Consider the following 23,588-nt stretch of genomic DNA (forward strand, 5'->3'; position numbering starts at 1 on the left):
ACGCAGCCCTGCACTGGGGGGTCGACACCTGCTTTGCTCTGCACCAGTTTTGGGGGGATTGAGAGCTCCTGTCCCAAATACAGGAAGGCACAGATGTGCTTCAGTAAGTGCAAACCTAGCAAAGTCAAGTTTAGGAGGGTTTATTAACACGCACGAGGATGAGGGGGTTCTTAGATTTTAATTTTAATACAGAATCATGTGGAGTTCTCAGGAATGCAGCTAGAAATGCAAAAAAAAAAAAGCCAACGCCGCTCGCTGTACATAGAGACGTGCCGCATAACAGAAATGATGCAGAGGAAGAGGACATTTGCATTCACCGCTCCAGTTTGTTCCTAAGTGGTCCCCACGTCACACTCTTTATTTACACTTAGAGCCCGTTTACATTCATATTTCCGCTCTCTTCTCTTCTTATTTATCTCCTCCGACTCCCCTCCGCCTGTTCTCCCTCGCGCGCCCCTTCGCTCGGCTTTTCATGTCACTGCACGAGGACGGGTTGCAGGGGGGGGGCCGACGGCTTCTGTCTCTGGCGCCTCTGCTGCATTTTGGGTACAGCTGTCGGGCTGTGATAAAGAGTAGAAAGAGGAGACGTTTTCACACTAATTATGGCAAAATAATGAAGCCCTTGGTGAAAGGCAGAATGAAGGTCAGACTCTCATTAGTGTAAAGTGAACATAATCCATCTGAAAGCATCTGTAAAGTGAACGGAGATTACCAGAAGGGGAGGTAACTTCTTTTTGTGGGCAAAAGCAAATCAAAGGCGATTTACCGGTTGCACTGGCAGTACTGTTTAGGCATCAGCAGCTGGCGGCTGTTCTCCATCCTCCGCAGTTTTCTCTGCAGCAGAAAAAAGAAATCTCACATCAGGTTTTCTTCTGCGCAGAGGCCTCGATAATCCCCGCGGCTCATCTAAATCTAGAAAGCTTCGTGTGAAGACTCCCCCCACTTACTTTCTTTCTTTGAATTCTCTTGCACAAGTAAACGATGAAGGCCATCAGGACAACGAGGATCAGGCAGCCGACTGCAATGACGGCCCACATCCACCAGCTGAGCCTCAGCGGCAGAGACGAACGGTTGGTCACACCTGGGGCCACCAGAGGAGGAGAGGACAGTTAGGGGCGCATCCAGGGAAGAACAACAAACAAACAAACAAACAAGAAGAGGACGCACAGTCGTTGCAAGTCGGCGCCTCTTTGCCCTTGTCGGAAGGGACGGGTTTCGCAGGCGTCGTCGCGGCGCCTGAAAGTGAAACAAGAGTTCAGAACCGCCGCGGCTCTTCTGCTGATGTTCGGCAGAAGTCGGTGACCCACCTGTGACTCTGATATCCAAACTCTTGCCGTACATCAGCCCGCCGTGGGAGAAGGTGCAGTTCCAGGCGCCCTCGTCTGAACGGGCCACTGGATTCAGCTGGGCCTCCTCCGACCCCGGGTGCGGGTTGCCATCTGGTTTCCTCCACTGCGGCGCCGATGGCGGGGGGAGACCTTTCACCTGACAGTGGAGCGTGGCGCTGCTGCCCAGCTGCAGCACAGCCGAGGGTCTGGCAGAGACTGACCGGGGTTCAGGTTCAGAACAGAACACGGCTCATTTAGCAGAGCGAGCCCGGTGGGTCGCTCGCTACCGTGAAAACTCTATTTAAACCAAAGGGAGGAGGTTCCGACCACTGGGCCGTTTGCTTACCAGTGACGACAAAAAGGAAATGTTGCTCCGAATTCCGATCGACGGTACAGGTGAACATTCCTGCATCTGCTTCCTTCACACCCGTGATCTCCAGAGCCGTTCGCCTCACCGTGGCTCTCTGAACAAGATCCCCTTTGCCTACAGAACACTGGCAGAATCAGCAACAGCAAAGCTTTGGAACCAGATAAGCGATGGACAGAACTGTTCCAGACCTTTCCGAGGAAAGCCGTTTTTGTCAACTTGAATCACCACGCTGTCTTCATGCTTCCACGTCACAGTTCCGCCAGACTGGTCCACCCCGCAGGGCAAGTTGACCTTCTCACCCGGACTCTTGACAACCACGTAGCCGTCGGCACAAAGTGCACAGGAGAAAAATACTGCTGCAAAATACCAGAAATCAGCGTTTTAAAACAGACAAACTGCACTTTTGAGATGCTGGACACTTAAACTCCCCTTTTCAGATCAAATTAAGGATCAGAAAAACTCATTTTATCGAGCCAGTTTAAGTTCTAAAGCTGTTAAAAAGCAGGTTTTGCCATCCAGAGCCGTTGGGTTTACTCACCAAAGCCGAGCCACAAGGTTCTCTTCATGGTGAGCAGTCTGAAAAGGTAAAAGGCAAAGTTGCTATTGTTCCCGTGATGGAAGCTGAAAGACGAGGGCGACCATTTCCAAGCGTCTGCAGGCAGCTTCTGCATCAACTGCGCAACATGCGATCCCCAACCACGACTTCCTTCCTCTCCACATTTCATAAATCAGATTCTTAAAACTCCATTAAACTCTGAAACGTTGAGCCAAGCTCATCGAGCGCCTCCCGATCTGAAACGGTGGTTTGAAGCTGCGAGATCGACGGGCCGACGTGCTGCTTCAGTATGAAAAGTTTGTGTAAAAGGTCCATTTTTGTAATTTACAGCTTCGTTGTTTGGGTCTAGTCTAAACATCAAGTCTTTTGTTGACCTTGGCCACGTCAAAAGGTCGTTCAGGTCGTTCGATGAACAAATAAATGGATTTTCCTAAGAACTATCAATCCGATAATGGACAAAGGTTTTATAAATGATGCAGTAAAAGAGCCGCCCCCGAGCGTGTGTGAGATCCTCCATTTTACAGCACCAAAGTCAGATTAACTCAATTTTGATCATCTTACCTCAACCCAACGACAGTGGATCCCTTTATTAGCCTTTGTGCTGTAACGTCCCAGAAAAAAAACTAGAAAGAAAAGCAAAACAGGAGGATGGGAAAGTTTAAAAGATGGAAGAGATCTAGAACAGAAGGCTGAACCCTGAAAGGTCGTAGGCCAGTGCACGACGCAAACGTGCGCTCTCACAGCAGCATTTGCCAGAATGAGACTGAGAACACGACCCAGATGAGGAGTCAAGTCGACGTCTCACATAAAGAGTGCGGGGTAAAGCACCGCTTAGGAGCCCGATTTTATCCAAATGGAACGACTCATTTAAAACAAGGAGACGGCCGACGGACAGAAAGAATCCTTTATTCACCACAGCAGAAATAACAAAGAAGTTGTTTGCAAAAATGAGTTCAATAGAAAGGAAAAAAAAACCCAACACACACTCAAGTATTACCGGTCATCAAGCACTTTGGAAACGAGCCGATCGGGCGCTTTTGACTTTGAAACAACAAATATCGGCGCAGTTATTGGATTTACTCACATTTCCTGAAGCGGGTGGAGGAGGTGCTGCTGGTAAACAGGCAGTACAGAACTACAACGGCCTGATAACGGAAGCTCGTCTGCGAACGGCGTGCCGGGATTAAGAGGAAGTGAAATCGATAAACAGACACAGATTAGACTGGTCGGATTCGATTTTTCCAGACTGGATGAATGAACAGCTGAAGATTGTTCTGTCACTGGGGTTTTAAAACGGTCGGGATAAAGTGAGAGCTGCACCTTTTCCAGGCAGTTTTCCAGGCCCTTCAGTGCACTACTGTCAACCGTGAAGAAAACAAAACAACACTAACCGAATGTGAGCTTTGCACCCATTTATTGTGCTGCATGTGTGGATATTTGGGGAAAGGTATTTACACTTCTGTCATGTGTGAAGCGGAAGGGGGCATTTGGGGTGCGACTGAACACTGGGTGTTTGAGGCCAAACTTCAACTCGTCTCCAAGGGCAACACCCACTTCCGCTCAGTCGGTGACTCTCCGATAGAAGTAGAGGTACCCCATGTCTTTGGGAGGTTTCTCAGAAGCGCACACCTTCTGGTCGTTGAAGATGACCCACCTGCACCACAAAGAGAGCACTTTTTAAAAAAAACACACACTCTTTGACAGAGGCATGAATAAAAATCATCACTTTACTTATTAATGTCATGCAGAGACTTAATAAAAAAGAATTGTCATAATTCACATTTCTAAAAACCTCCAAATGCACATTTTGTTATTGCCTTCATGTCAGGCGTGGAGCGCAGCGCCCCCTGCTGTAGCATTAGTGCAATCAGCTGTGTTCAGCGCACAAAATACATCAGAAGAGCAATTTTGTATTCAGCTTTTTCATAACGCCTTAGGAAATGTGGAGAAAGTAGATTCCGGCTCATTTGAATCCTAATCCGCTAAACAAAGGTGCACATCACATATAAATGAATAAAGAAACGCTCCAAACTTACTGTTGATCCTTCTTGATGTGACAAACGTAGTGACCGCACATCGTACTCGTCCCCATGTGACTGATGAAGGCAAATAACTCGTATTCTGAACAACAGAGACAATCTAATTAGCTTCAGAGTCGTCAGAGCAGCGCCTGGTCCATCTGAGCTGGACTTACTGCCCGGTCCATCTCTCACACGAGGTCCTGGCGGCGGTTCACTGGCGCTTTCGCTCTCCGCGGCGGAGCGACCGCCTTCAGAAATGTCCATGGATTCCAGATCATTCGTGTTTGAGAAGATCCAGTCCAAGGCCCGCTGTAGGTCGTTGCTCTGAGAAACACAGGTTAAAGGCACATTTTAAAGGTTCTGCTCAGAACTCCCACTGGTGAGGTTCTGCTCGGCGGCGCCGGTCTCCCCCGTGATAAATTCTCCCCATCTGAAATCAGCGGAGACCTTAAAGACCAACGCTGCCCTGAATATCTGCAGGTTTGTGCACCACTTCAGACACGGGGACCTTTAAACGCCGTAAAGTTCTGTGGTTCTGACCGTGGCTCGAAGTGCTTTGGTCGCCTGGTCTCGACTGAAGCCCATGGCGACGATGGTCTCTAAGTGCTCTTCAGAAATGCTCTCTGTTGGCGTGGTTCCGGCACCAGAACTGCACCCCGGCAACACCAGCGGGGCCGTGAAATCTGCGGCGCACCGATGATACGAGTCGGTTTAAGAGGACTGAATTATTCCAACACGTTACTGTAATAAGCCTCTTTTTTCCCGGTTCACCTGCGTCGTCCATATGGCTCATGATCCAGTTTGTGGCTGCATCGATTCCAGTGTTCCCAGAAAAATAAACCGCTCTCTTGCAAGATTCCAGTGGGAATCCCATTTCACATAAATGGGACACAGTGGACTCATCGAGGGCTGGAGCTGGGAGCAAAAAAAGGACATTTTAAATAGAGCCGACGTGCGTTTGGACCTCCGGAAAAGTCGCTAAACGTGTGCAAAAAAAAAAAAAAGCACAACGAGACTATAAAACTAAAAAATTGTGAACTGAAAATATGGCAACGGAAGGACGCGCGAAAACAGAAAAGGGAGGAAGAAAGAAAAGGAGGAAACAAGGGTGGGAGGAAGGAAAGGAGGAGAAGTGACAGGACAGACTAACACAGCAGTGGGGAGTAGAGCGAGTCGTCCTCCTCGTTGCCTTGGGAACCCAGGATACCTTTGACCTCCACGTCAGGGGTCATGAGTGGGGGTGGGGCCACCTCTGGTAGAAGCTCCTCCCCCGGTTGCTGCCCTGTTGCACGCAGAGCGCTGAGGTCCAGCGTGTCGGGAACGTCGATGCTCACGTCTGCGGGAGGAACCAACAGTTCACGGTCGCGTCTTAACGCCAGCGTTCCCCATCATCGCCGCGCTTACCGAGTTTTTTCGGAACCCAGTCGAGGCCAAAGGTGAACTTCTTAATTTGGATGACCAGGTGGTCGGGGAACGAGGCAAAGCGGGTGGTTCTGGCAACGCAGACACAGTTTTGATTAGTAGCACGCCGGATTGGTCAGCGCCAGCGCGTGCGGCCGCCTCGCCTCGTACTTGGTCGCGGTCGTCTTGGCCTGCACGGCCGAGCTCCAGAAGTCGGTGAGGATCTCCGGCTCGCTGTGGGCCGCCATGCACGCCGTGAAGGGGATCTGGGCGCGCACCGTCGGGGCCGAGGCGTCGCCCTCGTCACGCCGGCGCTCTGCTTCCTGGAGCTCTTCTGTTCAAACAAAGATGGGTCTGGTGGGAGATGTTTTTACCCACGTGATCCTGCCCCCCCCCCCCCCCCCACGATAAGAACAGCTGATTCTGGCCCCCGTGTGGCTCTGGGGCCCCTACCTGCATTGGTGGCCTGGTCCATGGGCACCGGCAGCTGGATGATATAATCCACCCGCTGGGTGTACTTGGCTTTCTGGGATTGCTGACACACGATCTTCTCCTCCACCAGAAACCTGAAGGCTTCAGACGGGTTCGTACCAGAGCGGCAGTTTCTCTGTTGGAGGAAGAACAAAGATAGATAAAGGATTCGCCATCAGCACCTGCTGAGGCCGGGGGTGGCGGGGGTGGCGGGGGGGACGGGCGCTTTACCTCCACCATGTTGATGAAGTGCAACAAATACTCCTGAGCATCCTGCTGCCGGTTGGTGGAGAACTCGGGGTGACCCCACCCGACGAGGGCTTTGAACATTCGCGGCGCGATGCCGATTTGGTCTCCCTGCAAACGAGCACGAAGAGAGCGATTATACGGGGGGGGGTCCACGTGCTGCTCCTCATATTTGCAAATACGCCTCTTACTCTGGCTTCCGACGTGCCGTTTTCCTCTCCGGGGTCCAGAGCTGGTTTGGAATACTTGCCTGATAAGAGACCGTATCCAAGTTTTGCTCTGTTGGAAACAAACAAACAAAAGCTCCGAAAATAAAGCAGCGTTTGGCAGAGGGGGGGGACTATTGGTGGTCAGGTGGATTCCCTGATCCCGAAGAGACAGCGAGTATTTAGAAACCAGCATCCAGCACTCCACCCCCCCCCCCTCCCACACACACACACACACACACACACACACACACACACACACACACACACACACACACACACACACACACACACTCTGAAGTACACGCCCTGTATGACCTGAGCCCATCCTGAATACGACCAGACAACACAACACAACTCACACTTGGGTTTTGAAATCCTGGGAAGGGTCCTTTGGGGCTTCATCGATGATCTTGTCGATATTAGACACGTACCTGGGAGGCAAGCAAAGAGGAAAGGAAAAGAAGTTAAATCAGTTTCCTCTGTAGGAGCATCTGGCCAAAAGCTGCAACCTGCGACATTAAAACGCTTCTTCAAGCAACAATAAGGTGCTTTTGGACAGTTAAGAACTTAATGACAAAGACTTTGAGGATTGCTGGTTAACAGAAGAAGTAGAAAAGAAATATCCAACAATAATGGCTGCAGACGAGGGAAAACTGTCTCCTTTAGACGGTTTTACAGGGTTCTCCTGGTGACTGTCGTCATTATGATGTGCTTAATAACAACTGTGGTATTTTAGGTGGAAAAGCAGCTTTACTGTTACTATCAAACAGATTAAGTGCTTCAGAGTACAATCAACTCAGCAGTATTTCATTACGGGTTTCCATTAGGATCAGCACGTGCACGCATACGCACACACACGCACGCACGCACACACGCACACACACACACACACACACCTTAATCATCCAAACAGAAGCAAAATGTCACAACATTTACAGGTAAATGTTTTTAGGCAAAGATATTTAATGTTGGGGGAAAGTGAGATTACAACTATTGTCTTGATGTTTAAGAGCTGATTTCTCTTTAGGGTTCTTTCCCTAAATGTTTGTGGCTCCAAGATACTGGATCTCAAAGTTCGGGAGGGGTTATTGATGGTCCATGAATCCAATAATATCAACAATAACGTGAAGGAGTGAGTACTGACTTGTTCTCGAAGTCTGGAACAGTGAAGAGCACTTGCATGACAGAGTTGAGGTAGCAGCTGTTGCCCAGATTCTTCATGCCGGTGAGCCAGGGCCGAAGAGCGGCCGGAGGGTGGTGCCCGACTCCTGGATCACCTCCCACTCCCCCACACGCTGGTTAACAGCAATCTCCAGCTCCGTCATTGTTCGCTCGGTCTGCGCTTGCAAAGGAAAATTGATTTTAAAATCAGAGGTGGCGGATTTTAAATAAAGAAAAATGACATGAAATGTGGGGGAAAACAGGACGTGCCTTCTCCATGGTCATCATGTCAATGCCAAAGTGAGCCAAGTGCTCAGGCAACTTTGAATCCAACACCATGTCATCCTCATCGTAGGAATAAACATCTGGAGAATGACAGAAGAGGCAGGGCAGGATGAGCTACCACCAAGCTTCAGGCAGCCACATCCTGCTTCATCCAAGCAGGTTTTAAAGCCTCTCAACCACACAGAAAAGGGATTTTATTCCTATTCATGAACACACCTGCTCCGTCTGGAGTGATGGTCCCAAGTTTGACCGCCAGCGGGTATCTTGTCTCCTGGAAGTGAAGAAGGGCGTGGTTGTTGCCCCCAGAGCCGTCGAAATACCTGCGGCCGCACAGCACTTTTCCATCTGTCAGGTTCATCCAAATGTTCTCCTGAAGGTCACACACCTCACACCGCCAGCCACTGAAGGGGAATTCATGTTGCATTGACAGGTCAGAAACGGGGGGAACTTTGTAGTTCTTTTCTAAAACAACCCCCCCCCAAGCCGTCGGTTTTTAACAGTCTAATGCAAACGTCTTTTTACGGCATGTAAATATTTTATGCAAATATTCCCGAACATCACAGTGGCACCACGTCCCACCTCGGAGGGATTTTGACTCCATTGTCCAGCTGTTTCAGATCGGCAGCGTGCTTCGACTCCTGTCTCACCTCTCCGTCCCACTGCTGCACCTGCAAGGTGTGAGACACCGAATCAGCAGCCACGATGCCCGCCATGGACTGGGACACCTGGACAGGGACACAAATCCATCTGAATGAGCACACAAGCTCTAACAGAGGCCTCCATCTTTGGTATTGTCCCCAATATTGGTATTATATTCTGAAGAAGCAGAAGTGAATCTCACCCTGTCTCTCACAACATCTGGCATAGAAGAAAGATCTTCAGATGTGACTTCTTGTCTGTCGGGTAATATAACCACCTTTATATCCTCCTCATACTGATCCTGTTCAACATCAAAACCTCCTTCAATCCCTGGATGGATGAAACATGAGGTGGGGGGGCAGACATCAGTCCCAAAAGGTGACAACGCCTGTATGTAATCTGTTCCTCTCATTACTAGTGTTTACCTATAGCCAGCCTGGTGGGCTTCTTCTTAGGGGGGTGTCCAGATCCAGAGTTATTGTCCTCTTCCTTCTAGAAGTGTGACAAAAGTTCCAAGCTCAATGCACCTGGTACAGAATAACACGGTGGTTGATTTAGCTGTAACAGTAATAATTGACAAAGAACCTTCGTCTTCCTTGTCCTTTTGATGTGTAGGTAAGCCCTCTGACCGGTGCGAGCATAGTGTCTCTCCACATATTGACTCCCAAAGCCCAGGAAGCTGTTCATGCACACATACAGGCCACCTTCGCTTTCCTGTAACATTCAGACATTAGAACAATATCAATGACATATAATCTGTTTTAACCTCTCAACCGCAAAACGCCATTGATATGTGGGGCTAAAGACGACTGTCAATTACTGACCTGCTAACACAATTTAGCTGAAACAATGGTTCGGTTTTCTACGTCCAATCTGAAGTCAAATTCCCTGGAAATTAGCTTTAAAAACGGTTCAGTCCATCGGACTTGCAATGACTGAATTAGCTCGCTAGCTACTTTGACAGCATGCACAATTGCAGTGGCAGAGCTAACTCACAGGCTACAAAGTTTCTATTGCGCTGCATTATTAGCTTAGCTTAACATTAGCTTGCTAGTTGGCCAAAACAGTAATATCCCGAGAGTCAGTCGGTCAAAGTGGATCAACAAAGACAAAATGTTCCACTAGACGAAACAGAACCAGAAGACAAGAAGATGTACCAAAACACCGCTCGCTATGGGAAATGTTGGTGTGAGGAAAGGGGGAAAATAGCTCACCGGCGAGGCAAATGACAAGGCGCATTCGTCTTTGTGCACACGGTCTCCGGGTTTCGGAACGCGAATTGTGGACAAAACGGACATTAATACGTCCCCGACGTCCGCCATGGTGAGTTAGCTATTCAGGAGTTTACGTGAGACGCTTGGTGCTCTGAGTGCTGGCCCCCAGCTTCTTGATTGCCTGTCTCAGCAGAGTGAGTGTGGGTTGACTACAGTGTGTTTGTCTGGGCGAATCATGGGCTCCTCTGATGCTGAGCGAAGGCCTAGCGAACACAGATGCGCCTCTGTTACCGTAATCTGGAGCCCTTTTACACCAAGCTGCGGTATTGTTTCCACTTTCTGTGTACATCAGAGTCGAAGAACACCGCGGCTTGGAATGTGACATGAAAGGTAACCCGATACCAAACCGTTTTAGACGTCCGTTCCGTTTACACATCTCTTTCCAGAGCACGCAAATTATAGAGATTTTAAATAACCCGTTTATAGTTATAGTTACGGTAATACCGTTGAAGTGACTAGACTGCGCCCCCTGGTGGTTGAGCGCGTTTATTGCATCGGCTCCATCACGAAAAAGAAACTATCTGAAAGTTGCAACTTCAAAACCAAAGACTTTGCTTTATTTGTCTTAATTCAGTAAGTGATATAAATAAATACGCATATAGTCAACGTAGCATAAGTGGATGCAAACCTCCACCTAAAACTAACGAGGGGAAACGTTTCCGTAGTCCCTCCTCTTCTTATTTCTCCACTGGGTTTGTCTCTGGGACCATGGCGCAGAGCTCTACCTGTTTCTCTGTATACGTGGCGCTTTATTTCGTTGTTATAACATTGCCTGCTTTTATTTTCGCAACCCCGGCTCACAGCACTTCGAATGCGCAGCCACTTCTGCAACCGTATGATTTTCTGTTTTACAGCGGAGTGCGCGCATATTTCAACGAAGACTGGGGGAAGGCTGCAGAGCTGCTGGAGAAGTCCATCTTAGCCAAGGAATCTCTGTTCAGGGTCCGCAGAAAGTGTCACGATGCCTGTGGTTCCGCAGGGAAAGAAGCACTGGACAGACTGGGCAAGTTCCAAGTTGTTTTGGCTTTGGTTGAAATCGACATTTTGCAGGAATATTTCAGCCCCGGTCAGACTGTTTCAAAGAAAATAAGTGGAGGAAAAGGATTTCCTAGGACAGTGATTTGCAAAACAAACAAGCACGATACTGTTATCAACCGTGTTTGGGCTTTTATTTAGTTTGATCCCCAGAATCAGCTTTACTTTCGGAGTCTTGACTCCACTTTTTTCCAAGTACCCACCCATTTCCATATTCTCTCGTTTATTGGATGATGGTTCTCTTTGGTTGACATTATCCAGCACATTCATGCGCATTTAATGAGCTGCTTTGGATCTAAACCATCCCGATTAATGCATGAAATGCACGTTTGTTGATGAGAGCTGTCACATCTGTTCACACTTAGAGGTGTGTCTTTATCATTTAAGCCACATTTATTGATGCTACGCGTTCAAACTGGGCAGTTTTATTTGTCTGTCGTTAGACTCGGAGAGGGGGAATCTGTGGGACCTCCTGGCCTTGGATTGGCTGCAGAAGAAAGCGGAATGTTTGAGGTTCTGCATTGGACGGTGGGTCACACCTACGGGACAGCTTCCTGTTTCTGTCGACATCGAATATGAATTCAGCAGCCGTAATCCTTACAACTTCCTCCAGGTCACATATTACAAGGCAAGCAGCTTTAAGCGTCTGGGTCGTGACCCCTACACGTCATTTCTTTTTAATTATACCCTTCTATTTCCCCTCATTAGCTGGAAAAGTTTCAGAAAGCAGCATCAGCAGCTCACACTTTCTTCATCGCAAACCCCAGTCACCTGGAGATGAGGAACAACATCGAGAAGTACAGACGGATGGAGGGAGTGACTCAAGAGGACTTCCAGGACAGAGAGATCGGGAATGAGAAACACTGGGTGAGGATATTAGCGGGGAGGAGAGACACCAACGGAGATGAATGTAGACATCAGATGCTGTTGCACCTAAAATAGCTCATATTTAAGAGGTGTGTGACCTCGGGTGAAGAGGGGAGACATATCCAAGGTTCTCTCTCGTTATCTGGTGTCTTCAAACGCAGGTCCTGTACGATGCTGCTGTTCACCACGAGGCCTCCTCTGACTGGGCCCCGGCAGCAGAGACCTGGAAGGCGTGCGTGAACGAAACGTTGCACCAGACGGAGGAGTGCCGGGTGCAGTGCGAGGTGGCGTCCCAAGCCCTGCCCGAGGACAGGGGGGCGGGCAGCGTGTTCGAAAAGGCCGCAGGTGAACCTGAACTTCATTTCTTTACACTCTTTTCTCAGCATTGGCCTGATGTCGCTGTGTTCCTTCACCGTCCAGCTCTGTCCCTTTCGCTGCTCGCCTGTCGGCAGTCCTGCGTGACCCAGGTCGCCATGAGGCCCGGCAGGATTTCTGCTCATGAGGACTTTCTGCCCTCACAGCTGGAACATCTGCACATTGCACAGTTTAAGGGTCAGTGTTTCCAATGTAGAATTTAGCATCAAATATTACGGTGTGTTGTATGTTTATCGGTTTTCTTCTAAATTCGTGTTCGGCCCAGCTGGAGATATTAGTGGAGCGGTGCAGACTCTTCGCACTTTGCTCCTCTTTTACCCCTCTGACAAGAACTCTTTAGACAACCTGCAGCTCTACTCTGAGACACTAGGGGGAGCCACAGAGACAGAGGCGACGACGCCTAATCAGGTAACATTTACTGTACATCTATATAATTATGTCAAATCATTTTATACACGCCTTTGATTTAGTCGGTTTATGATTCAAGCAGCTTTCTTGTGGATTTGCCTTACAGGATATTGTCAGTTACATCAGTCAGTCTTTGCAGGAGAAGAAACTACTTTATTTCGGCATGGAGAACCTTGATTTCGATTTTGTCGACCCAGTAAGTATTAGCCCGGTACTTTCATATTCCGTTTGCACCACATATGTATCAGATAACAGTCATATTCTGTAATGTTGTATAATGAATACATGGCTAACATCTTATTGGACTGAAGTTTGAGGAAAAAAGGCCAGTTTAATCCTTTTTATTGTAGAAAATGACCCACCAATTATATTCCTTTATGTTTGCAGCTTGTAGCCATAATGACATCCTTAATGTTCTATTTGCACGTAGGATCTCTGGACTCCAGAGGATGTCGTACCAGAGTCATTACGAGACAGGTGGAGGTGAGGACAAAAACAAGATGAGCCTTTTTAACGGTGTAAATAAATGTAAAGGTCTTAATTTCAGAGCTGAAAAGGAGAAACTCAATGAAAAATTGAAAGAGGGTGATTGGCAGGAAGAAGTGGATGACAGTGGGTTTTATGCAGGTGAGCTCACCTGTGCTGTTCAGCAGGTTGCCTGTTTGCTGTTCCCTCACCGTCCCTGTCTCCAGGTGGACCCGTCCCTCAGGTGGGCGTGACCATCGCCATGGACAACGAGCTTCTGAACGGGACCAACCGTGTCGTCCTTGACGGGGTGATGACAGAGGAGGAGTGCGGAAGAATACTGCACTTAGCAAACGTGAGTTGGGAGCGCGAGAGGCCTTCCAGGTCCAAAACCGCCGCGCCGACGCGCTCGCTGACGCGCTCGTTTGTGATAGGCTGCCGGATCTGCCGGAGACGGCTACAAAGGTCGAAGGTCTCCGCACACGCCTCATGAGACGTTTGAGGGTCTGACCGTTCTCAGGGCGGCAAAAGTGGGTGAATATGAGACAGCAGATTACACCAAATCAGCTAAATGAGATTAGTGTTAGAATTAAATGTCATATTATGTACTTTAGGTGCTCAGTGGGCATTTTTTAAAGCACAGCCTTAATCCCTTTGCAGTTGGCTCAGGATGGCCTGCTGAACCAGACCGACGCCAGGTTATTCTATGAGTTGGGTGAGAGAGTGAGAACTCTGTTGGAATCCTACTTCAGGAGCCCCTCAGGGCTCTTCGTGTCCTTCACACACCTGGTCTGTCGCAGCGCTACTGCAGGTACAACAATCACACATAAAAGATACATATCTCCTTCTCTGGGAGCCTGAATGGATTTAATTGTCTGTGCTTTCAGGTGATCAGGAGGGTAGACTGGACCTGTCCCATCCTGTCCATGTTGACAACTGTCTCCTAGAGCCTGACACCAGGCAGTGCTGGAGAGAGCAGCCGGCCTTCATTCACAGAGACCTCAGGTACATGAGCCCAAGGGCCGGAGGGCGAGGAGAGGGAAAAGGGCACCGCTGCAGCGGTGTCTTAACAATATCAGATATCTTAATGTCAGATTTAAATCATGTGCTTATTTTGGCAGAAGCGGTGTCATGAATGTGGATTGACAGGGTTTTTCCCTCTCACAGTGCCGTTCTCTACCTCAACGACAACTTTGATGGAGGAGACCTGTTCTTCACCAGCAGGGACGCAAAGACCGTAACAGTGAGGCTCTTTTCCACCAGAAGCCTTTTAGTGTGACACTAAATTAACCCCCCATTTCCTTCCGTGTGTTTTCAGGCTCGCGTGAGTCCCAGCTGTGGTCGCCTGGTGGGTTTCTCCTCAGGTCCGGTGAATCCTCATGGCGTCACTGCTGTGACCAGTGGTCGGCGGTGCGCGCTGGCCCTCTGGTTCACTAAAGAGAGACCGTACAGGGACATGGTGAGCGTCCTAATGACGTCGGCGTGAGCTTTGAGCCAGGGCGGACCTCTCGTCTGCTGGTTGCTGTTGTGACAACCGTGGATATCATGAGCAGCTGCACTATGATGCAAATGTGGTGGCTTCTTCTCACGCTGAGGCATTTACATTTGCCCGTCCGCCCTCGTTCTCGGCCACTTTACCAGCGTCATCTCACGTCACGTCTGTTTGGTCAACACTTATCCAAGAACTCCCGAGGGATCGCGGCCCGTGCAATGTGTCTGTCAAGTCGTTAATCACATTTTGGAGAAAACAGAAGGCAGAAATGCCAAAAAGGAAATGAGGAAAGGTCATGAATTAGTCAAAGTATTTTTGATTTTTTGTTCTCAGTCATGATCATTTCAGCCTTTTTTGTCGTTAGCGACATTAGCTCTAAAAATTAGTAGCATATGGTGGATAGAATAAACACATTAAAAAGCTTCTTTATCAGTTTCCTCTGAACGCAGCACTTTATGTAAAACTGCTGAAAAAACCAGGGAGCTGAGAAGAGACCAAATGTGATCAAGCGTAATATAATTTATCATTTTAATGGACAAGAATTATGTGTAATTTTCACTCACAGTCATATATTGGGTGGAAAAGTTGTAAACATGGAAGACATGATAACGGTGAAGGTAATCTTAAATAAACACACGTGTGGTTTGTGCCCCGCAGGAGCGAGAGGAGGCAGAAGCCTTGTGGGACATGGACAAGCAGGTGAAAAGCGATGAGGAGGAGGAGGCCAAAAGTGCCGGGAACGCTCGGAGCCAAGCGCGGCAGCAGAAGAGAGAGAGCAGAGGGAGGGTGACGGGGGCCAGAGACGAGCTGTGAACGGCAGAACAAACCTGGACAGACTGAACCTACAGACCCAGACTCACTTTCCTGGTTCTGCTTAACGATCCCACAACAGAACTCCATTTTACTGCCTTTCTGTTTAAAGCTGCCTGCATGTTTCCCTGTCGGACTTCATCCCCACTGGAACTTGGAGATTTAAAGGAAATAAATGTGACCATTGCGTGAGTCCTTTATCTCATGCACACAAACGAGGCACTGTGGCAGAATTAGAAAAGAGCGGAGTGCAAAACATTAGAACAAGGCTTGGTAATCTATTAAGGGATTACCTCACACCTCCTGTGGCTGCCTGCTGATTATAAAAAATGGAGGATTATGAACTTTGCACTTGTGTTTGTCGTGTAGACACACGTGATAAGTTGTGACTGATAGTGAAGCTGTTAGAGTAGTAACGTTGGTGTGTGGGAGGCCTCACGTAGCAGCAGGAAGAGAGACAAAAAAAGGGCAAAAGAAGGATGAGAGAGGTGCACCGGGTGGGACGGTGGAAATAGAGAGATTACTGTTAATCCCTCGTAAATGAGTGCATTTGTTTATGACGCTTCAAAAAAAAAAAAATCTTCCATTTCGAATATGGAATAGTAATCCATCTGGAGATCATTTAATCATTCATGGGTAGCAAAGAGACGCGGATGCCCACTTACATCTTATCCCTCCCATTATAACCAGTGTCCAGACTGTCCCTCTGCTCTCCCCAGTCCATTAGGGGCCGAGCCCACTGCTGTTTATGGCCCATATTAACACTCTCGCTCCCCCCGTGTCATAATCCACCCCATGGGCCACTACAGAATTGGGTCGACGAGGCGCTTTAATGGACCCTTTTCCCTCCCTCACATGCTGCAACTGGGCAGCACCCTAAAAGTCTGCATTAACCCCCTCGTAAGAAGGTGTTACGTGCATATAATGCATCTCTGATATCCTCATGCTTAAGCAGGTGGTCTGCTGTGCCACTTACACAGTTGGCAGGAAAGCATCAGTGACATCACATTTCCGTCCTCTCTTGAGTAATACAAATTATGTAAGGCCTCACGGTGTAGTTATAGAACTCAAATCACAGCTTCCTGTCGTCATTACGCTGAGTGCTGCATGTAGCGAGTGGCTGCGTGGTCACTCATCCCCCGTGTTGCACTTCTACGCATTATCGGAACATTTATGGCAACAACTCATCGCCACTTTTGGCGTGAAATGACGTCTGACAGGTCTGCGCAACCCCAGCGTGAGATGCGATAGGATGATCCTGTTTTCTGCTGACGATACGTCGTTGCGCAGCCTCTCTCATCCACAAACAAGTTTTATTGGAAAGCAAGACATGTTTCAAACAATAGCCTTACAACCCCCCCCCGCACACACACGCACAAACACGTGCATTAATGTTACACAAGAAATCAATTCCCAAAACAAGTGATATTCCAGACAGAAGAAAACTACTCAGTATTATTTTTCCAGACTTAATCTTTGAGTAAACACAAGAGGACAAAGCACACACAGAACAAACTCTGCTCCGTGTGTGTGTGTGTGTGTGTGTGTGTGTGTGTGTGTGTGCACTCATGTGTACATACAGTTTTCTATAGCGTTGAAGTCGTGGTCGTGATGTTGTCGAGATCCTTGTAAGGAGCTTTTCCCCCTTTCTGAAAGGTCCTGAACAGATAGAGCAGCATTCCAAAGCTGATGCTAACTAATGTTAGTCTGACAAGAAAATCCTTTTTCTTCTGACTTCAACCTGTTTAAAAACATCTTTTCACATTCATTTCTAATTCAGAAAATTGCTGTCGGTTTGAACATTTCGTCAAGATTTTCTCTGCATTAAAAGCAGCAACAGAGCACGAGTACAGGTGGTCACACTCAGATCTGTGTGTGTGTGTGTGTGTGTGTGTGTGTGTAGACGCAGGTCCCCCCCGTGTGTATTTTCCCTGTGTGCAGCGTCAGCGTGTGCATGTGCCCGATGGGATGTTTGCACAGTGAAAGAGAACCAGAAAGTCCTCTTTCCTGGATCCTGCAGCCATTCCCTCTATCACCCGTCCACCCCGTCTGATCCTCGCTCATACACTTTCTAATATTAGCTTCACTCAGGTTTACAAAACACCTCCTGCCAGTCACGGACCTTTTGAAGAACTCCTCAGCACCATAAAAAGCCATGTTGCCCGCTCGTCTGTCTCCGTCACCCCCCCCCTCCGTGATTTCCATCTTTTGATTCGGATTTACCCCAGCTTTAGTCTTGTGACCCCATAACCAGGCTCTACACCTTGTTTGGTTCCCCCATTGTCTCTTTCTGCCTCTTTTTTTACTGCCCCCTCTGCCCCCACCCTCTCTTTCTGTCCATCCCAGGGTTTATCCCCTCATCACTGATCTGCCTTCATCCCTCCAATCCTCATCTGTTCCTCATAGGACCAGTGTAGGGAGTGTGTGACGGAGAAGTATCCCAGTGTGTGTGTGACACCGTGGACCAGTGGGAGAAAGTGTGTGAACTGAACTTATGCCAACGTCCAGAGGGAGCCTGCCGGAGGAAGTCTGACCGAAGATCTGCCCCAGCAGCTTTGGAGGAGCCTTCTAACGGGTGAGTGGTGGGTCGTGTTGTGGTTGTTGTTGTGTCTCTTGTTCTCAGTAGTTGCCCCCACGGGGCTTCCACAATCAACTGAATTAAATAGGGTTCAAAGGTGAAACACAGGAGGAAATGTGAGGAATTAAGGGAAAATAAAAAGTTAATTTATCAGGCATCACTCTTAAAATGTTGGCTGTATAAGTAGGAAATATTTAGATATTGCTTACAGACCATTTCAACTACAAACACGACGCACGATGGGCATTTTTTAGCCACGCACAACACAGACGTTTCATATAAGGCCTCTGTGTTTTCCAACAGTTTCTGATTAAATGAACTGGTGTCGAAGCTTCGGCCCCTGAAACAAACCAATTTGTTGGTTTTTGCAGGTGTTTTTTAAGTAACGTCACAAGAGTTCCTATGTAATCTTACTGTGTTTTTATGCCTTTTATCAAATGCAGTGTTTCATGAAATATGAGAAGCTGACACACAGGCAGAACCAGCCTGAAACGATGGGCCCGGTTCTTGTGTGATTCTAGACCCAGAGAGGTGATTTCACAGCTGTCCCAGTCAAGAACTTCCACTGGCTCCTGTTCACGCCATTCACCCCGCTCCTCTTCCTCCATCTGCCCTCTCCCGCCCTCTCATTCCACTACCTGCCCCCCATCCCTTTCTCCATCTCTTATCCAAATGCAAAGAGCAGTCGGTAATCGGATGAGAGCAGATTTGATTCAAAAGGCTTCCGTTAAAATCTCAGCCTGCGGGATTTAAAACTCACTCTGCTGCCTTTGCCTCTTACTGTCCGCCCCCCCCCCTCTCCTCTGGGGCAGTGTTAATGCACCGTGCCACCCAGCAGCCCCTCACACTCCCATTTAATCACTAGGAACAATAGCAGGGTCCTGGGAACAGAATGGCAAAATGGTAATAGCATGGCTAAACCACTCAAGCATTCATTACAACGTTTATTATCAGAGCAATTCCCCATCTGGGACAAAAGCCTAAAATCCTCTGTTATCAACTTTAGAGGCAGCCAGTCGTTTTAGGCATGACCCCCGCCATCCGTCCCCCTGCTGCCTTGTTTTGACCACCACATCAAGGCCATCAAGCATCCCTCCAACTAGAGCTCCACACGGGTCATCCTTCGGGTCATCCTCCGTCTGATTCCAGAATCGCAGAGTCGACCGATAGAGCTCACAAGACAATTAGAGAAAATCTCTCACTCCCTTCTTCACTCTCCTCCTCTCCTACTCTCTTTAAACAAATTCAAGGCAAATCAACTAGGTCATGTGTTTTGACAGGCACGGTCATTCAAATAATGAGAGAGAGAGAGAGAGAGAGAGAGATATTGCTGCAGACACAGTCGATAAGATCAGGAGTACGTCTTCCTATCAGTTCTTAAGGTAAGATTTAAAAAGCAGGTGTCATTTTATATCACAGGGAGGGAAATTCATACAGCCAAGGTAGAGATGTGTTCAATCGTGCAGCTGTGTTGTGACATGAGGGTCGGCCATGTGTCCTCCGTGGATGGGCGCTCTCCACGTCCAGGATCCCGGAGATCCAGGAGCCCTTTCGCTCGTGTCGTGATTGCATTTTTCACACCGCGTGGCTTCGTCCATTATGTGATTTGGTGGCTGCTCATTTAATCATGGCTCTTTCCAAAACTCAATCCCCATCAGGGACAGGCGGGAGCTCACCGGAGTGTGAAAAAGCTCAAAGTAGCAGCGGCGGTGTGTTTGTGGAGGAGCGAAAGGCGGCTGCCTGAGAGCTCATTCACAGCTGACACTGTTACAGGACTTACTGGTTTGTGTGTACATTCAGGGAGAGGATGTGTGCTCACCACAAGACTCCCATCTTCTTAAAGGCAAATACTTTTCCCTTAATGTCAGGCTTGAATATTCATGCAGGACGCCTCCACGTACGGATGTGCATGTGAGCCTATATGAATACGTGCACGGGTGTGTTCTGTGGGTTTCTCCTGCGTGTTTATGAAACTTTGCAAAGTAGACGCAGGCCACTTTGACTTGCAAAAAGCGCTTACTTGGAGACTGGACCTAGGTGGATTAAAAGGTAGGCACGGGTAAATATAGTTAAGGATTTGTCCTGGGGGTTGCTGTTTCTGGCAAATAAACCAGCCTCTTGTTCTTTCCGTGGCTTTCCTCACAAATTCATGTCGACTTTTTCCTTTTCAGGTTTCTCCTCTTTCCTGCCGTCGGTCCCTGTTTACTGTAGCGCCCGTGCCTGACAAACATCGCCATGGGTGAAATGGAAGAGCTGAGAAAGGAGGCGGACAACCTGAAGGATCAGATCACTGTGAGTGCTGAGCCAAACCACCGCACGGGGCAAATGTCCTGGGGACTACAACGCTCGCCTCAACAGGGCTGCTAACCTGCTGTTTTGCCACCGCTCCGCAGGCGGCTCGGAAGGGGGTGCAAGACACGACGCTGCAGGAGGCGGTGGCGGGGCTGGCCGTGATCGGCCGCATCCAGATGAAAACCAGAAAAACGCTCAGGGGTCACCTGGCCAAGATCTACGCCATGCACTGGGGCGCCGATTCCAAGTAACTACACAGAAAAACGTACACGAACCCTCAAGTCTGGAAACGGTTGGGGTTAACGTGAAAGAGAATCAGGGCGGAACGTTGTTGGCTCTTGTTCCACGTTTCCTCTGATCTTGATGCACATTTCCCATCATATTCTCTCTTTTCCTACAAGCACCAGGCTGTGTGTCAGTGCGTCACAGGATGGAAAACTCATCGTGTGGGACAGTGTTACGACCAACAAGGTATTCCCGTAAAAAAAAAACCATAAACAATCTGTCAGACGAGTTTCTAGGAGGAGCAGAACGGTGCGGACGAGCCTCCTCAGGTGTTTCACTGGATGTGTCCTGCACGTTTCCAGGTGAACGCCATCCCTCTCAAGTCCTCGTGGGTGATGACCTGTGCCTACGCGCCCTCGGGGAACCTGGTGGCTTGCGGCGGCCTGGACAACATGTGCTCCATCTACAATTTGAAAAGCAAGGATGGAAATGTGAAGGTCATGCGCGAGCTGGCAGCGCACACAGGTAAGAGGCGGCGCCACAGGCGGCGCCACAGGCTCCGCCGTGAGGTCGTGACTTGTGTTGAGGCCTTACAGTCCTGTTTCTTGGGTGGGCCAGGCTACCTGTCCTGCTGTCGTTTCCTCAGTGACACTGAGATCCTCACCAGCTCCGGAGACTGCACCTGGTGAGAACGCCGCAGCATCAACGCCCACCTGGAAGAACGTGTCGAGAACATGTGACGGCTGACAGAGGCTGTCTTTGGTCTTTCAGTGTGCTGTGGGACATTGAGACGGGAACCCAAAAAACCATCTTTGCTGGACACCAGGGGGACTGCATGTCCCTGGCCGTGTCCCCAGACTTCAAGTTCTTCATCTCAGGGGCGTGCGACTACACCGCCAAGCTGTGGGACATCAGAGAGGGCGCGTGCAGGCAGACCTTTGGGGGTCACGAGAGCGATATCAACGCCATCGGGGTGAGTATTCCTGCACTCTTCTGCCTCAAAGTTCTGTTTTGAAGAGAAAGCATTGTTTTTTCTTCCTCTCTTCACATTTCTCCAGTTCTTCCCGAATGGCAACGCCGTGATTACAGGCTCGGATGACGCCACCTGTAAGCTCTATGATCTGAGAGCCGACCAGGAGCTCATCACCTACCAGGATTCCAGCATCATGTGCGGCGTGACCTCTCTGGCCCCGTCCTTCTCCGGACGCCTGCTGCTTGCCGGATACGATGACTTCAACGTTAACATATGGGACGCGCTCAAAGCTGAGAGAGTGGGTGAGTATGAGCAGGAAGGAGAGGTCGTTTGAAGGTCGTTTGACCTTAACAGGCGCCTATTGACGACTTTTGACCCGGCTGCTACATCACGGCACCAGCGTTGGCACGGCAACAACACGCAGCGCTCTTTCAGCAGCATTTAAACCCATCTGTTTAACAAAGCAGCAGCTTGATGTGCGGCCTGGCCTGTTTTGGTTACTCGGAGCGTGCACCCTCTTGCCCACCTGGGGCTATAATGTGGCCACGCTGACCAGCCCAACCCGGGCGTCCCACAGGAACCAGCGCCTCTGATATGATGTCATAGGAAGGGCCACTTCAGCAAGGCCGTTGCTGCCCACATGGCTTTAATATACGTTTTAAATATTCAGGTTTTAATTTTGGCCAGGTAGCTGCTTATCCAAGTCTTAAAATAGTGATATAAATGTAATTAATCCATATCAGGAATTATGGAGGAGGAACAATAAGGAACATGTGTTGAGAGTCCTGGAATTTGCGCTTTCCTGCGACATTTTAAACAGAATTGAACCTGTTTTTTTTCTCCGCTGTGCTCCAGGAGTGCTGGCGGGTCACGACAACAGGGTGAGCTGCATCGGCGTGTCCTCCGACGGCATGGCGTGTTGCACGGGATCCTGGGACAGCTTCCTCAAGATCTGGAACTGAGGCTAACATCTGCCCGCCGAAGAGTGAAGAAAAGCAACAAGACATTGGAGTTTGAAGGGAGGGATGAGGAACAACAGAAGCCACATAAAGTGAGAAGAGTATTTCATTGTGCCAAGTCCTATTCAATGGAGCGGGTCAGAGGGTGGAGACGAACCCCTCTGACATGTTGGGGTGTCACCTTCCTTCTCACGTTATGGGGGATATTCGGGTGGGCGTCTCAGAAAGATCATTTCTCTTTGTAGGTGATGATACTGCATTTCATATCAGTAACAATATGCACAGTTTTTGCAGCTTTACAACGATCACTTGTGAGAAGAGTTGCCAAACAGGAATGGTAGTACTATGAATGGGATTTGGATTATGTATCTAATTCACGCTAGCTATGCTGTTTCGCATCAAAGCATACATTTCATGTGAATCATGTGAGCGTTTGCATCTTTTTTTTTTGTTTGTTTGTTGTTGCTGTTGTTTGTTCTTAGTTTTGATAGATTCCTTCCATGCTTACATTTACTTTTTTTTTTTCTTTTTTTTTCTAATTCCAGTTTAAATTGAGTTATAGCTTGCAGATGTCCACGTTAGTGTTTGAATTGTTTCGTACGTGACGGGTGGATACGTTCCAGGATTTGGGAGCTTATCATTCGGCCTACACCTCGCCCCTCCCAGGTAGCTAGACTCCAAGATATGCTTCGGTTAAACTGCAGCTGGGATTGTGGTTCATTAAATGCTCGCATAAAAAATGACCCGACTCTGTGTGAGTGCTGCAACGTGGCTGATATTTATTGTGTGTATATCATTGCTTACCTTTTCCCTCTGCGTTCGTACAGGATTAACTTGAAGGAAATTTTATGTACGCATGCAGAAGTTATTCCCCAAGAATTTGGATCTGCTTTCCCCTAAACAATGTATATAATGCAGACTAAAGCAACACCATCTTTAGGACTAATAAACATGTACTGCTCTAGTCCGCTGTTATTTGTGATACATCTTGAGTTGTATAAATTGCATCTATGATTGCGTGGTTTTGAATAATCAGAACGTAGATTTAGAAAACATGATTGCGCAAGTTTAACAAAAGATCGTTTGGCGCCCTCTAGTGTTACAGTAAATTTACTACAGTTCGATGAGAGACAACTTTATATTTAAGT

At 48.5% G+C, this 23,588-nt stretch overlaps 4 protein-coding genes across 11 annotated transcripts; 2 read left to right on the forward strand and 2 right to left on the reverse strand.

Annotated features, from left to right (window-relative positions):
• Positions 1 to 159: 159 nt before the first annotated feature.
• cd4-2.2 (CD4-2 molecule, tandem duplicate 2) lies at positions 160 to 3,433 on the reverse strand. 5 transcript variants are annotated; one of them, XR_008952457.1, is made up of 10 exons: positions 3,339 to 3,402; positions 2,816 to 2,876; positions 2,237 to 2,274; positions 1,887 to 2,054; positions 1,675 to 1,812; positions 1,308 to 1,544; positions 1,168 to 1,236; positions 948 to 1,081; positions 713 to 834; positions 160 to 560 (listed from the first exon to the last, which is right to left on the reverse strand). XR_008952457.1 is itself a non-coding variant. In XM_057046118.1 (10 exons), exons 3-10 carry the CDS (start codon positions 2,262 to 2,264, stop codon positions 476 to 478), a joined length of 927 nt encoding a protein of 308 aa, XP_056902098.1. In that variant the 5' UTR covers positions 2,265 to 2,274; positions 2,816 to 2,877; positions 3,339 to 3,416; the 3' UTR covers positions 160 to 475. The 5 variants fall into 5 exon arrangements, 4 of the variants coding, with proteins under 4 accessions (XP_056902098.1, XP_056902099.1, XP_056902097.1 ...); XM_057046118.1 differs by having other exon boundaries at positions 767 to 834; positions 2,816 to 2,877; positions 3,339 to 3,416; XM_057046119.1 differs by having other exon boundaries at positions 767 to 834; positions 1,887 to 2,051; positions 3,339 to 3,412.
• On the reverse strand, positions 3,145 to 10,184 carry usp5 (ubiquitin specific peptidase 5 (isopeptidase T)). The gene is given in 21 exon segments (XM_057045889.1): positions 3,145 to 3,908; positions 4,291 to 4,375; positions 4,449 to 4,599; positions 4,816 to 4,958; positions 5,047 to 5,190; positions 5,426 to 5,611; positions 5,680 to 5,768; positions 5,848 to 6,010; positions 6,130 to 6,283; positions 6,379 to 6,504; positions 6,585 to 6,672; positions 6,962 to 7,033; positions 7,747 to 7,831; positions 7,834 to 7,939; positions 8,034 to 8,128; positions 8,265 to 8,449; positions 8,628 to 8,773; positions 8,890 to 9,017; positions 9,113 to 9,179; positions 9,273 to 9,401; positions 9,902 to 10,184. Coding segments are annotated over 21 exon segments (2,544 nt in total). The 5' UTR covers positions 10,010 to 10,184; the 3' UTR covers positions 3,145 to 3,814.
• A 455-nt stretch (positions 10,185 to 10,639) lies between these two features.
• Positions 10,640 to 15,605, forward strand: p3h3 (prolyl 3-hydroxylase 3). 2 transcript variants are annotated; one of them, XM_057045923.1, is made up of 16 exons: positions 10,640 to 10,964; positions 11,440 to 11,624; positions 11,705 to 11,863; positions 12,025 to 12,208; positions 12,284 to 12,415; positions 12,504 to 12,646; positions 12,729 to 12,842; positions 13,077 to 13,129; positions 13,194 to 13,273; positions 13,339 to 13,466; positions 13,546 to 13,641; positions 13,772 to 13,922; positions 13,999 to 14,116; positions 14,279 to 14,354; positions 14,430 to 14,570; positions 15,261 to 15,605. In XM_057045923.1, exons 1-16 carry the CDS (start codon positions 10,670 to 10,672, stop codon positions 15,414 to 15,416), a joined length of 2,211 nt encoding a protein of 736 aa, XP_056901903.1. In that variant the 5' UTR covers positions 10,640 to 10,669; the 3' UTR covers positions 15,417 to 15,605. The 2 variants fall into 2 exon arrangements, with proteins under 2 accessions (XP_056901903.1, XP_056901904.1); XM_057045924.1 differs by having other exon boundaries at positions 12,753 to 12,842.
• A 2,133-nt stretch (positions 15,606 to 17,738) lies between these two features.
• gnb3a (guanine nucleotide binding protein (G protein), beta polypeptide 3a) lies at positions 17,739 to 23,404 on the forward strand. 3 transcript variants are annotated; one of them, XM_057046110.1, is made up of 9 exons: positions 17,739 to 17,988; positions 20,163 to 20,283; positions 20,385 to 20,530; positions 20,685 to 20,754; positions 20,871 to 21,033; positions 21,127 to 21,193; positions 21,280 to 21,481; positions 21,567 to 21,783; positions 22,337 to 23,404. In XM_057046110.1, exons 2-9 carry the CDS (start codon positions 20,227 to 20,229, stop codon positions 22,441 to 22,443), a joined length of 1,029 nt encoding a protein of 342 aa, XP_056902090.1. In that variant the 5' UTR covers positions 17,739 to 17,988; positions 20,163 to 20,226; the 3' UTR covers positions 22,444 to 23,404. The 3 variants fall into 3 exon arrangements, with proteins under 3 accessions (XP_056902090.1, XP_056902088.1, XP_056902089.1); XM_057046108.1 differs by lacking the exon at positions 17,739 to 17,988 and adding an exon at positions 19,272 to 19,373; XM_057046109.1 differs by lacking the exon at positions 17,739 to 17,988 and adding an exon at positions 19,430 to 20,040.
• Positions 23,405 to 23,588: the final 184 nt, after the last annotated feature.

This window comes from Takifugu flavidus, chromosome 10, assembly GCF_003711565.1.
Source record: "Takifugu flavidus isolate HTHZ2018 chromosome 10, ASM371156v2, whole genome shotgun sequence".
Taxonomy (NCBI): Eukaryota; Metazoa; Chordata; class Actinopteri; order Tetraodontiformes; family Tetraodontidae; genus Takifugu; species Takifugu flavidus.